We start from the raw sequence: 13,990 nt of genomic DNA on the forward strand, positions 1-13,990 counted from the left end.
CCAACCTTATCGAAAATAATGGAATTGTTAAGTACAAGGACCGGGTAGTCCTCTCATCGTACAATGCACCTTAGGAGATTCCTATCTGACGACCGCGTTATTAGACTTGGGGGCTAGTGTCAACTTACTCCCATTTTATTTGTATAGACAAATAGGTCTAGGCGAGATGCAACCCACTAAAACGACGCGTTGCAATTAACCGATCGGTCTATTAAGTATCCTAAGGGTGTAGTCGAAAATGTCTTTGGTAAAAGTTCAGGATTTCTACTATCCGGCTGATTTTGTTGTCCTCGATCACGAAGTCGCTAACGACTCTGTCCGATTATTTTAGGGCGGCCCTTTCTTGGCAACCGCCAATGCGCTCATTAATTGCCGTGATGGTTCAATGTCCATGTCTTTTGGCCATCTTGCTGTTGAAGTCAATGTTTTTTAAAACAAGGACCAGCCATTACCCGATTCGTCTATGGATGGAGAGATAAGCATGATCGAGAGCTTCGCCGAGATTATTTCAAAACACGTTCCCTGATAGTCATATGCCCAAAATTCTTTCCTTTGGAAAGTCAGACTCCAACATTTTCATCCCTACACTAGTCGATACACATATTATTGATGAGGACGGGATAGATGACTTTCTCAAAGATGTAGAGGACTACCATAGTAATGTGGATATGACCAATCTAGATGAGGAATTCGATGAGTTTTTTCGAGTAGGTGACAATTCACCCTATCAAGAACTAACTTGCACAACATCCACCTCGATTCCCCTCCTTCCACCCTTTCAAAGGAATATCGAGTTTGCACTCGATCCTTTTGTTTCTCCTGTGCTTCATAATTTTTTAAATCCTCCTAGCAAACAGATACTTCAGAAGGACAAACTATTGGACACCTTCATTTTCAGAATTGAGACAGAACCTACACACACAATGAATGAGTTCGGTGCTAAAACCACATCCTCATTGTGTACAGGCTGTTTTTCTACAACTTATCCATATCCACCATATTCTCCACAACCATTCACCTTTCCACACTTATTTACTAGAACACCCACTCATTCAAAAATGAAAAAGAAGGTGCATGATAGATTACACAATAGGGTTATCCGACTTCGCTTTCATTCCACTAGGTTGAGTCATAGGGAATCTTGGTGTTTGATTGTGTTTGGATATGTTTTCTGTGATATTTATTTATGGAATGATCCACAACTATTTCGGTTGTTGATATATGATCAATTGCATGTTCATACATATGTTTTAGATAAAGTCTCGAGTATCTGACTATAAACGACTCAATTTCTGTGTTTGGTGCACTTCCTTTCACTTTAATATATTGGTAAGTGCACCATTAAAGGTAACCGGCCCTCCCTATGGAGTGTGTGGCTGTAAGTACCGGATCCTAAGTCCACGGTTCACATAGTTCACGTTTTCCACTCTTGCATGTTTTTCTCGGATTTTTGAGTCATGTTTCTCTATGGTGTGAATTATGTCTTTATTGCTTATTGTTTTTCCTTCTAAAAAAAAATAATAAAATAATAATAAAATAATAAAATAATAAAATAAAAAATAAAATAAAATAAAATAAAATAAATAAAATAAAATAAATAAATAAATAAATAAATAAAAAATAAAAATAAACATAGTAATCTAGGAAGTCTCGGGAATCTGACTTTAAAAGACCCACTGCTAAAAACAAATTTTCTAAGCTTCGTTGTAAAAATTTGTTTGGGGTGGGGTGTTAAATGTTCGATACTAAAATGTTTTATGTCCCATTAGAGTTGCTTAGGCCGTTTTATTGTATTACGACTCGGATTGACATAATCTATTAATTTAGAGTTCATTCGTTCGCATAACTTACGTCATGCACGCACTTCGAGGCATTTTCCACTATCTCGTATGTCATCTGAAGTCGGAATAGAGTGTTTTATGGATCATTGGATAGGAAATTCTCTCCTGATCATTTCCATATCTCATTCGCAAAAATCGGACCGGTAACGAAGCGGGAATTTTGATTTGAAATTCGCAAAAAAAATCGAAAAAATCAAAAATTTCGATTTTGGGCTTGGGCCCAACCCGCGCCCAACCCGCGCCCACGACCAGCGCGCTCGCGCCCTTACATTCTCAGCAACAGTTCATCGTTTTTTTTCATCTTCCACCGCCATTAACAAAGCTTCAAAACCCTAACAAAAATAAAAATTAAAAAGAAATACAATAAACCCACGCCCAAAATCAAATCCTAACCCCAAATCTTCTCTAAAACCAAACCACCACAACCCCCACCGATTTAAATAACAAAAACCCACCGAAAATTCAAAAATTTGGTGCTGCGCCGCCACCACTCCACCACCACCACTGTTCTTTCAGTCGGTTAAGTTAAACCACCACCACCACATCATATTTAAACCCTCACTCCATTCCAAACACTAGATGGCTCAACAACGCCGAATTATACCGGAGCAAGTTTTCACTGCCGACCACTTCGCGCCGTTTTACGGTGACGAAATGGCTAGTAGAGACTGGAATAGTCTCTGGTACTCGACCGAAGCCTTCTACCACGAAGACTTGGTCCGACGGTTCTACAACACCACCGGGGAGTTGAGGGGAGTAGGATTTTGTGATGGTAAGGAAGAAGAGGGGAGTTGACTCTTGATCGTTGGTGAGATTCTAGGCATTCCGCCTAGAATCCATCTGGAGGCCACTTTACAGGAGCCCCAGTTTGACGGGGTAGAGCCTCGATGGGCGTGGTATCATCAATGGGAGCTCAATACAAACTCCCATTTGTATGCGTCGAGCATCCTCGGGACCAACCGGTGGCTTCATTTCGGTGGATTGGTCGGAATGTCTAGGGAAGGACAAGGTCGGCGACATCGGTCGACTGCCTCCGCGTCTTATGGGTACTCGGGGGAGCGGCGATGTCACGATTTACGTATCCTAGAGTTTTGCTGAAGCATGATTAGGGGGTCGGAAAGTCTTTGGCACCTCTTCTGTGTTAATCACCAAGATCATCTTTGAAGATGAAAGCGACTCCGGTCGTCGATAGGATTTACATTACCCCCGCACCGTAACACGCGTATCTATAGTGAGTGTGTCCAACAAGTTTGGAGGAGGGCTGAGGATAGAGAAGAAGAAGAAGAGGATGGTGGAGTGAGATGAATGAAGAGGAGGTGGGGGACATCGGGATGCCTCGAGGATGAGGAAGACTTGACTGCTTTGATGCGGATGCCTTCGAGAGGTGTTGGTCGATCACGAGCGCATGGGTACGTACTTCATAGGGGCATCGCGTTCACTAAACACTATCTGTCTGGACCTCCGGACTCGACGAGGCGACTATTCATCACAACCGAGATCCGCACCCGGAGAGGATGATGAGATGGGAATGGGAGGGTGAGATGGAAGCCCAGCGCCCGGTTTAAGTGGATATGCTTGCACGCTTCCCACCTCATACGGACTCGCCGAGGGACACACTACGAGGCATGGCGTCGTCGGCGAAGGGCGTCGCCTTCTTTGGACCTTCGGGGAGCCCGGGAGCCACCACTAGAGAGTGTGCCCGCCACCGATTGGCGAAATTTGTTTAGAAGGCGTGAGGATTGATAGTGGTTGTTGTTTTATTTATTTTTGATGTTTTTATTGTAATGTAACTTTTATTTCCGTAATTTGAATTTTGTAGTGGTACTCCGAATGAAATTTTATTATAAGGGCTTATTTTCATTATGCATGGTTGTTTCATATTGACCCCACCTTCCCAACTTGTTTGGGGGTGGTTTTATCAATTCAAGCACTATTTTTGTATAACCCTCGTATTAGAATTAATTGTGGAGTCAAGGTGAAAATATGGATGTTTAGGCAGAAATATGATTAAGTATCATTGTAGGATGAAATCTAGATTAAATAGGTGCATTCTATCATAAAATCAACCTAAAAGATCTTTGGGTTTGAATTAGAATCCGGGATATGAGTTGTTTCCGTTTTCGAGTTTGGAAATTTTAGGATTTCGGAAGCTGCCGTAATTAGTTTTGGCAACTTTCCGATCCATTTTAGCAACTTTAAACCTATATAAACTTGATACAAACTATCCTCACAACTCACACTACACCTAAACTCCATCACTCACCCTTCATACCCGCGATTCCCGTTTCGACTTCATTTTTGCAAAGCGCCTTCGGGTAGCGCCAGCGAGGAGGAGGCCTTCAGCTCCTCTACACTTCGACAGAAAATTTTGCTCGAGGCGCCACGCAAGTCAAAAGCGACTTCGCTAAAACACTGGAATTCAAAATACAAAATGAAGCGATTTCGCGCCCCTAGTTGGCCTTTCAGCGCTGACTTCCGTGGACCAGAAATTTTCCAGTTTTGTAGCGTAGTATCCGGATCATTTGCAACTATTCCAAAGCGTAATTTTGAGATGACATCTCCAACATTGATACCGAACAGTCTTTGAAGATTTGTTCCAAAGCACTACTTACGGTGCTTGGTTTGTGAGGTGATCACATCGTTGGTGGGAACCTCTTATGGTAAGACCGGTGAACTTTATTCTCCAAAGACTTGCATCTTATTTTTATAATAACTGCATTTTCTTTGAGAGACCGGATGGAGAACAAGTGTTCTCCATCAATATTGACGATGAACCAATGGAAATTACGAGGTTCTTGCTAGCATTTGTTCTTGGACTTGCTATGCATTTGAGATACAAGACCCATGGTGCTATTGGGTCGATAATATGCATGTCTACACTTATGAGTTTTACCACGAGGCTTATGGGGCAGGCATTTTCCGTATTGAGGACCAAGGGGACTATAACGTTGCCTTGGTAGCTTTGTCCATGAACATAGGAACTGTTATGTTTTGGATTATGCTAAACATTTTAGGGAATGGCGTTTTTCTTACGTGAATGGCGCCCACTGCGGCGTTTTCCTTGCTTTAGCCACGGGGCCCCGGTTCTATGACCTTCGAACTTTGATGTCTAGTTTAGCACGAGCCCATACCATGAGGCATAAGTACCTTCTTATGCCTGTTCTAATTTCACGTATTATGCTATGTTTCTTTCTTGTTTTTGTACACGTTTCACGCGGATTGGATTACGGTAGACGCGGTGCGACCCACCACCAATAGTATTATTCGATCTTTCCGTGCAATGACTTGGCAAGGGTGGCGGATACAACCTCACCGGGTTGCACCTACACCCCATCGGACCAAGTGGCACTTAATAGGTTAGCAAACATAGATGATAAATGGCGTGAAGCCCGGCAAATTATCATAGCATGGCGGACGCGAAGGAGCCTCGGTTCTTTATAGAAGTAGAGGATGGCGAAGATGACGAATAACTTGGCGGGGAGTGGATGTAAGTTTTAGTTTACATTGAGTGTGCGCTTATGTCCTAAGTAATTTAATTACATTAACCCCATAATGGGTGGAACTCTTATAGAGTTCGCGTCGGTTTTATTTCCTATATTAGATGCGTTCTAACCTTGTTTTGCGGATGTTTTACGAATTTCCGCGCGCTCAATGGTATTTTTCCTACCCTCTTTATTTAAATGCTTTGAGGACAAAGCATGCTTCTTGTTTGGGGGGGGGGGGGGCATAGAAACACGTGTAATTAAGACATCTGCTAGGATATAAATATATATATAATATGCATTTGCTTTCTAGTTAAAATTTCAAAAATTTAAAAATATAAATAAATAAGTTATGCTATACACTTAGGAATATTGGTATTGTTTCTTTCTCCATGCTCTTAACAATCTAGAAGTCTCACATAGTTTTTGCATCAGAATAATTGTTAGAAACTTAGGTTAATATGTAGGTAATAATCTTTGCATCTATCTATAAATATATTACATGAGTATCTATGATTGTTAGCAGTAAGTTTCTGAAATCTAGGCTAGAGTACTTATTCTACAAATCCTGTGAGAATATAGCCTAAAGCCTTATATGAGCGAAACATTTGAGAAATGACACAAGGGAGAAGTAAAATCCGGATAGAGAAATCACACGTCCACTTGCTTGATCACTAAACCATATCCTAAGCGAGAATTTAGGCTCTCTTTGGATCGATATAGCCAGAAATTCAAACCTATGAATTACTTTCCGCTAAGTAAGCCCCTCTCGAGCCTTTCTTTAGCCTTCCATAAACCACAATTTCCTTTACCTGTTACAAAACAAAAAAAAAAAAAAAAAAAAAAAAATCAACCTACCCAATGTAGAATAAGTCTGAGAATAGAATGATGAAGAAAGAAGAAGAGAAAAACCTGTGTAAACAAAAATTAGTTAGTGCTTCAGGAAATAAAGAAAATAAGTTTCCATCCAAAGAAAAAAAAAAAAAAATAGAAATAAATAAAAACTCCAAAAATAGAATAAAAGGGAGTCAAAAGCCAAAGAAAGAAAAAGAAAAATATGGCTAAGGATGGAAACAAAGTGTAGAAGCAAAAGTAAATAACAAGGTTTTCTCTATTTACATAATATGAAGACTCTATTATCTCAGACTTGTCCTTTTGAATATCCATTTCCTTCCTTCTTAAACCATCTCCTAATCCCTGTAACACCTAATAAAGACCTCTAGCTCAATTAGGAATAGGTTAGTGTGATAGTAAGTGGCAGATGTGTTTGATCGACTCCGGCTTCCTGTGTGTCATTGAGATTGTAAGGTAAAGTGTGCCCACTTGTACCTTGGAGTAGCTTTAAACTTGAGTGGAAAAATCAGAGTGTTGTTTCTTGACTATTATTGTGAGAACCTACTTGGGAGGGCGCTATTCCGAAGTTCTCGAGAAACAAACACGCTAAACATTTTATAGTACTACTCATTGTGTATATGTTTATTGTAGATGATGGATTATTATGCATATATTAGCTTAGGTTTCTGACTTGGTTATTCTTATTCAATTGCTAGAGAGATGTATAGATAGTTGAGCATGAATAAGGAAACAATAGTTTTATTTTTCTTAGTCGTTGTAGTATAGATGAAGTTTGTGAGTACCTTCACTGGAAAACTCTCACGAGGCTATAACTTCGTCCACTAGGGAATTCCTAGTGGTTTAAGGCCTTGTTGCATATGGTCAATGCAATCGCACTCAAATAAAGCGAGAGTAGTTAGAACTCCATTTTTTGGTCACTTATTCTAATTTCTCATCTTTGCTTGGGACAAGCAAAATCTTTGTTTAGGGGGGTGGTTTGATAAGAGCCCAAAACTGTAGTTTTAACCCTTAATAATCATCTTGTTAGACCAATTATGTGAATAATAAGTAAGAGTTAATACCGATTACGTGTTTTATGCATTTTCGGGCTTCAAAGTCCATTTGTAATGCGAGAAATGTGCCACTTTAGCGAGATAAAGGAGCAAAAGTCGTGAGAACTTCGAATGCCATATCTTTGGACTCAGATCTCGGATTGAGGCCTACCTTATGTCAAAACGACCGTCTCGGAAAGAGCTTCGCAATGGTCCAAGCCTTGACCCAATCAGAGGAGCAGAAGTGGACGAAAAGTCTGTGGAAGCCAACTGCAGCTGAAGAGGCCTTTTGAATTTGAAAGAATTGGGTTTTGGGCGATTCTGCGGCCCAAAACATGGCTCCAAGCCCATGCACGATTTTTGGATCTGGATGTATAAAAACAAATGCTTGACTCAGTGTTAAGGGCAGTCAATGGCAGTTAGGTTAGGTAGATAGGTTAGAATAGAAAGTAGCCATTAAAATAGCTTCTAGATCTAGATTTAATTGTTTTATTTAATTAGTTTCAAATCCTTTATTAGATTAAACCTTTGAATCTTGTTCTCCATTTAATTAGATCAATAAAGTAGTATTTTTTATCAATTTCGATTTTGTCACTTCCATTTCTAGATCTAATTTCAATTCTTGTTCTTATTTCATTTTAGTCATTAATTTAGATTTCATTATTGTTTAATTAAGTAAATTTCAATGCTTTATATTATGTTTAGTTTTAATCTAAATGGGAATGATTGCGGAATGATTCAAGGCTAAACTCCATTAGGGGTTGAGAAGCCTTGATGAAAGCTTGATCCCGTTTATCGTAGAAGTCGTCGTAATTTCTATTCCACGCCGAGGAAATAATTAGTTCACCATGAGAATGGGTTTAATTGTTCACATGCTAGTTATAAATTGGTAGAAATGCCATGTGTAATTAGGGATTAGGAAGAACCGATTGTTACGTGTAGCGAGTTCAATTCGGATTCTGACGACTTCGTCGTTAGTGGATTAAGTTGAGTTAAAGGCGGAATCAATCCCCTCTAACTCCTTATCATCGAATCAACGTAGCATTCCCTTAGTTGTCCGAGATGTCGACTAGTTGCATTTCGTGGGTAGTTGCATCGTAGTCTAGTTCGTAATTCGTAAATCTCTCATTGACTTAAGAATGATTTCTTAGACTTAGAAAACAATCCATGCTAGGGAACTAGGAGTGGAACGAACTTCCTACTCCACTTAGTGCAATTCGCATCGAGAGTAGAAGATTTGATAATTGAGACTAGTAAAAGTGAAGTTTTAGTTTACTTACGTTTTGAATTCATCGTTTATTTCGTAGGTAGACTATAACATTTCTATTTTATCATAACTTCTCCACCATAGCAGCTACTTGGAGTGATTCACTCATACTCATTCCTTCAGCAATAGCATCATGTAGGATTACTTGAAGTTCTTGAACTTGGCTTATGACAGTCTTAGAATCTGTCATTTTGAAATCAAGAAATCTATCAACTATGAATTTCTTCATGCCAGCATTTTCACTCTTGTACCAACCCGTCTGCTAAGGACATAATTTCTACACAAGAAATCAGCATGAAACCAAGCATCCTTGGCCTAAACCTTCTCCTTGTCAGTTTCATCAGGGATTACATCAGGAGCCTTATCCCACAGAAACCTAGCCAAGTTAAGGGTAGTTAGATAGAAGAGCATCTTCTGTTGCCAGGCTTAAAATAAGTTCTATTGAACTTTTCAGGCGTCTCCCCATGAGGAATAGAATGGGGAACATTAGTAGGAACTGCAACATGAACAACAGAAGGAACAAGGACAGCAGTTGTAACTGATAGTGTTGTCATTTCTGAAATAGAAATACACCTTGTTAATCCTTAAAACCAAAAAAGAAAACATAAACAAATTTTGTTCGGTAAATAAAAAGAAAAAAAAAATATGTCTTAAGTTGTTAGGAATATACAACTTAAATGTACTTACTTTTTACCAATCACCAAACAATACAAACATTTTGTCTTGTACTTCTTTGTTAAATCCGAGCCTAGTGTAGAAACATTATGTCCTTAAGACAGATTTTTTCCCCTTCACGGTGCTTGAATATTAAGTTGAAGGGAAACTGTCTCCCAAGATAGAACGGATTTCCTTCTATAGAAAGCTATCACTTCAACTCTACAGAAACAACGAACACAACATAGTATTTGACTAAGAACAGAAGGAGAAGAGAAAGATCAGAAAATGTGTTATCTGGTGTGTCTTTGTCTCCAAATTCGTCCACTATTTATAGGTGAGTAGTGTCTTTTCAAAACAGCACAGTAACTCTTTGAAAAAGTTAAGCACCTCTTTGAAAAGTCATATATTTCGAAAGGACGTACCATTTTGGCATAAAGCACTATTTTAAACCAGTGCAAATTTCGAAAAGTCACCTTTTCAGCATAATGAACTGTTTCGAACCAGTGCACCCTTCGAAAAAATTTCTGTCTTTAAGCACTATTTCAAGTGAAACCCATTTCATCTCAACTGGGATAATTTGGGAGACAAATTACTCATTCATATCTCAATGGATTTGTAGAAATCCATTTTTCTAACAAGTTTCATAATGATGATATTATAAGTCGTTTAAGCATATTTCTATCCAACCGCCAAGCAATAACAAATATCTTACTCATGCTTAGCAAACAATTTTAATGGGATTGGCAACTATGAGTCTATGACTATAGAGATTGTCTTTTTGCTAACTACAAATTTATTGGAAATAAATAAGCTTTCAATATGATCTTCGTTTCGGTGTTAATCCACCTTCGTCTCTCCTTTTTTTTTTTTTGCTTAAAGGTATATTGCAGAAACGAATAGTGTTACATGAAACGTTCAATTTACAGAAAAGTGATATGTATGCTGAGAGCCTACACTAGCCTAAATAAAATAAAATGAAATGAAAAAATAAAAAACTAATGGCACCCGTTCGTAGGAGGACTGCCAAAACTTGTTACTTCTTTAATTCCTCGGATTCTCCGATGGCTGCAGTGTGCACTGTACTCTAATCAAATTAATGGACGTGTACCTAAACAAATATCTTTTGTCTCCACTTCAGGGTTGAGGATTGTATACATACATAGTATTATTCTAATATAAATTCTCAAACCACATACAATACATTACGATACGAAGGTGCAATACATTTTAGATAGGGAATTATTGTTGCGCCTTTGCGATGTGACAAAATATTAGGGAAAATTGACATACAACGTGACATAATCTTGAAGTACCTTAACTAAATAGTATAGTATTTAAGTGGAGTCTTCAACTGATAATATTCGACCACTTTGATATCATCCCCTAAAGGAACATACACGATTAGTCGTCCGATAAGGCTATATAGCACGTCCAGTTATTTGCTTATCAAATGCGCAAATTGTAGGATCCATAACCTTCTTCCTCTTGATTGCGTTGGTGCGGCTGTAGCCGGTAAGAGAGGATTTGTGCTCCACTATTTGACATAGCCAGTATGGATTCATAATCTTCTTCATAGTAAGGATCCTCACCTCTAGCTTCCTGAATTTGTAATTATAAACAAATAAAGAAGAAGAAAAACGAACATATTAAGTGTTATTCGTCTTTAGAGAAAAAAAAAAAAAAGTGTTATTATTGGTTAGTTCAATTGTTCAAACCACAACTCTAGTAAAAGAGATCATACTAATTGCAAAATACTTACAAATTCGCGCACTAGATGTGTGTGTGTCTCTTGCAGATTCCTTAGCTGCATTTGCATAAACGGATCCAGATCATAGTGATTATTCAAACAAAACGTACAGCCCATGATACTGCTACAAAATATATCCATGCTAGCAAGATTTCTAAATTAAAACGTAGGACGGAATTTTCTCCCGAGAACATTCCCCATTACATACACCGCACAAAGATAAAAAATTGGTAATGATCATACTGATTTTGAGGAACTTCAAGATTCATTTTCCTCGAGATTTGTGCAGTTGGAAATTTGCTTGGGGAGAACAAGTAGCTTCTAATTACCCAGCTGAGCTATAAGTGAACTTCTAATTTGCTAGCTAGCATACAATCTCAAAACCCTAAGGCAAAAAGGTGGATGCATGAAAGAGAGAAAATGTTACACCCCTTAAATTCGTAGACTATGGTCAGGAGCATAGGCATTAATGTCTTAGCCTCTCATCCCAAAAACATTCATATATTCTGCACGCAAAACTGGGGACCCGGCCCTTTTCTTTCCCATTTTTCATGACAAATTAACAGCACACATATGGTGAATGATGATTACTTACTTTTTTCCTGTAAGTTTCAGTTTGAGTAGCGATCATATGATACTGTTACACAAGGCACAAGATCAATCTAGTTAGCTTAATGTCCTTAAATTATATTTTTGAAACCATCAAAGCATAAATTACCTTACGATCGCGGACAATCTTCACAGAAGTATCCAGATCTTGCTCAAGACCACGCAAATCATCAAAACTCATATCATCAACACCTTCTCCAATCCTTTGTCTATATCAACACCACACAAACATTTCATCAAAGCTACAAAATATACATCAATCTACAAACTATAAAATGAAAATCTTTCGTTTCCATACCGTATTTCTTTGCGAAGCCTCATATTAATCTCCTTCTGCTTCTTCAAACTCTCTTGCAATTTCTAAAAAACAAATAACAAACTAATTAAAATATGTTTCAAACCTCAAAATAAAGCAAATAAAAAAGTGTAAAACGAAAAACATTTATAGATCCATCTTCTTCTTTTTTTACTAAAAGGTAATTGTGTATATAGATCCATCTAGTTTAACCAACTTGTAACCTCGTAGTGTGAGTTCCATAGATTAGTCCCAGTAACCTGTTGATACTGATCATACAACCTCTTAGTCCTAAAACAAAACAAAAAAAGAAAAAGTGGTTAGTGCAAGACACTAGGGTTTTGAACTAGGACAAAAAAGATTATTGATTATTTACGTGGTGGAAGGACTGATATACTCAGATAATTTTCCAGTACTAGAAAACATGATGAGAGAAACTTCAGCATCACAAAGAACAGTGAGTTCTTTAGCTTTCTTAACGATCCCAGTTCTTCTCTTAGAGTAAGTAACTTGTCTGTTAGTAGTGTTTTCTATCCTCTTGATCTCTATCTTACCTCTGCCCATCTCTCTTAGCAGAACAAAGAGAAAGACAAAAAAAAAAGGAAAAGAAAAAAAAAAGTGCACTAAAGAAAATGGAGGGTAATAGAGATAGTGTATATGTTATTATGAAAATGAAAAAGAAGAAAAAATGAAGAGAGAGAGAGAGAGAGAGTGCTACATTGGGTAAATGGACCAGAAGCTTTTGATGCTATAAATGGAGTTAAATTGTTTGAGGGTATGGAAGGATAAGTGAAGAATGTGACATGTCCGGGTTTTTTCTCCTACTGTTTTTGGGACCACGTCTCATTTTTTCTGAATTCTGACTGGTCCACGTGATTTATCAGTGGACTTCCATCTTTGATTATCGTTTGATCAACTTTTGTTGGCAGACGTGGCTGTTTGTAATTGGTTGGGGATCTAAGATGAAAAAGCTACGTTCAGATTTGGATTTTGCATTAGATTTGGGGGCACGAAGTATTTAAATGAGTTGATTGAATGATGGAAATAGCACTATAGCATAGGACTTCAGGACTTGGCGTCTTGGCCACAGGGACGGCTCAAGCCATTCGGCCCTAACTAAAGTTCCAAAAACAGCCTTCTACTATTGATTATACTCACTTTTTGGTTGGAGAACTGAGGGAAACGAGTGGTTTGCTTGAGAATGTAATTGCATTTTCATTTTCTTGTGTGTAATTTAATTAATGTTTTTTTCAAATGCTATTATATAAGTTTCAGTTTTCTAGCTTTAATTTAATCCTCTCCCAGGACCACGACACAATCGAGTCAACCTTGGTTGACCGCGTTCTTTCCGTTGAGTGCATTTGAAAGTACGTAAATGTTCCTTACCCAGTGCAATTACTATAATGACCCTTGGCTTGGAGAAGACCAAATTCAAATTTTTTGACATGTGTCATCATCTCGACAAATCAAATCAACGGCCAAAATCAATTTCCAAATGACATGTGTCTTTTTTTATTTTATATGGAAGCTAAATACCCTCAATTATTATTATGTGAGTTGACATGTGTCTTCATCTGGTCATTTCTAGCCAACAGCTGGGGTCTGTCATGTAGAGAAACTTGTATATTCCAATATGAGCTCGAACACTTCTCTTTTTTAGCGAGAAAAAAGAAAGAAGCTCTGCATCTTAGAGTTTCTTATCATTTTTAGCGTTTGATGGTCAGAACATGTTTATGAGAGGTTTAGATTGTGTGACTGATGGTTTGATTGTGTGTTGAAGGGTTGAAGCTTACAATTGGTTGTTGTACAAGTAAACTAGACATGCATTAAAGCTTGGTTTCTTAGTGATTATTCAAGATAAATCCATCAATCTCATACCTTTATGGTAAATGAAGTTACTTTAGAGCATTTTGAGTATGAAAAACATTATTTTTGTATAAAGAGGTAAATTTTCACAAAACATCATTTTTTTGAATCGTGCATTTAGTGTTTGAAGGTTTATTTAAATACAAATAGTGGTTCCATACTTGTGTTTTCTATTCATTTCAGTAATAATTAACCATTTTCACTATTTTCATTGATGTAGTTGGTATATATTTGAGTTGGGGTTGTTGCTAATATGTGTAACAACAGGTTATTTTAGTTATTTCTTCCCTATGGCTTGCTTTATGGGGAGAAGAATTTCAGTTGGTATATAACAGTTATT

At 37.8% G+C, this 13,990-nt stretch overlaps 1 protein-coding gene across 1 annotated transcript; it reads right to left on the minus strand.

Moving 5' to 3' along the window:
- Window positions 1–10,311: 10,311 nt before the first annotated feature.
- LOC147493096 (agamous-like MADS-box protein TM6) lies at window positions 10,312–12,542 on the minus strand. Its single transcript, XM_086568854.1, has 7 exons — window positions 12,161–12,542; window positions 12,009–12,075; window positions 11,788–11,849; window positions 11,599–11,698; window positions 11,476–11,517; window positions 10,893–10,937; window positions 10,312–10,732 (listed from the first exon to the last, which is right to left on the minus strand). The coding sequence occupies exons 1-7, from the start codon at window positions 12,346–12,348 to the stop codon at window positions 10,580–10,582; spliced, it is 657 nt and encodes a 218-aa protein (XP_086424980.1). The 5' UTR covers window positions 12,349–12,542; the 3' UTR covers window positions 10,312–10,579.
- Window positions 12,543–13,990: the final 1,448 nt, after the last annotated feature.

The sequence above is a fragment of the Coptis chinensis genome, chromosome 6 (assembly GCF_015680905.1).
Source record: "Coptis chinensis isolate HL-2020 chromosome 6, ASM1568090v1, whole genome shotgun sequence".
In the NCBI taxonomy this organism is placed as follows: Eukaryota; Viridiplantae; Streptophyta; class Magnoliopsida; order Ranunculales; family Ranunculaceae; genus Coptis; species Coptis chinensis.

Excerpts from the sequence above, each read along its gene's own strand:
- LOC147493096 (XM_086568854.1), bottom strand. The coding sequence starts at position 12,348 with ATGGGCAGAGGTAAGATAGAGATCAAGAGGATAGAAAACACTACTAAC. Across the intron at positions 11,850-12,008 it reads TATGGAACTCACACTACGAG|AAATTGCAAGAGAGTTTGAA; the intron begins GTTACAAGTTGG and ends TTTGTTTTTTAG. Across the intron at positions 11,518-11,598 it reads AGATTGTCCGCGATCGTAAG|TATCATATGATCGCTACTCA; the intron begins GTAATTTATGCT and ends CTTGTGTAACAG.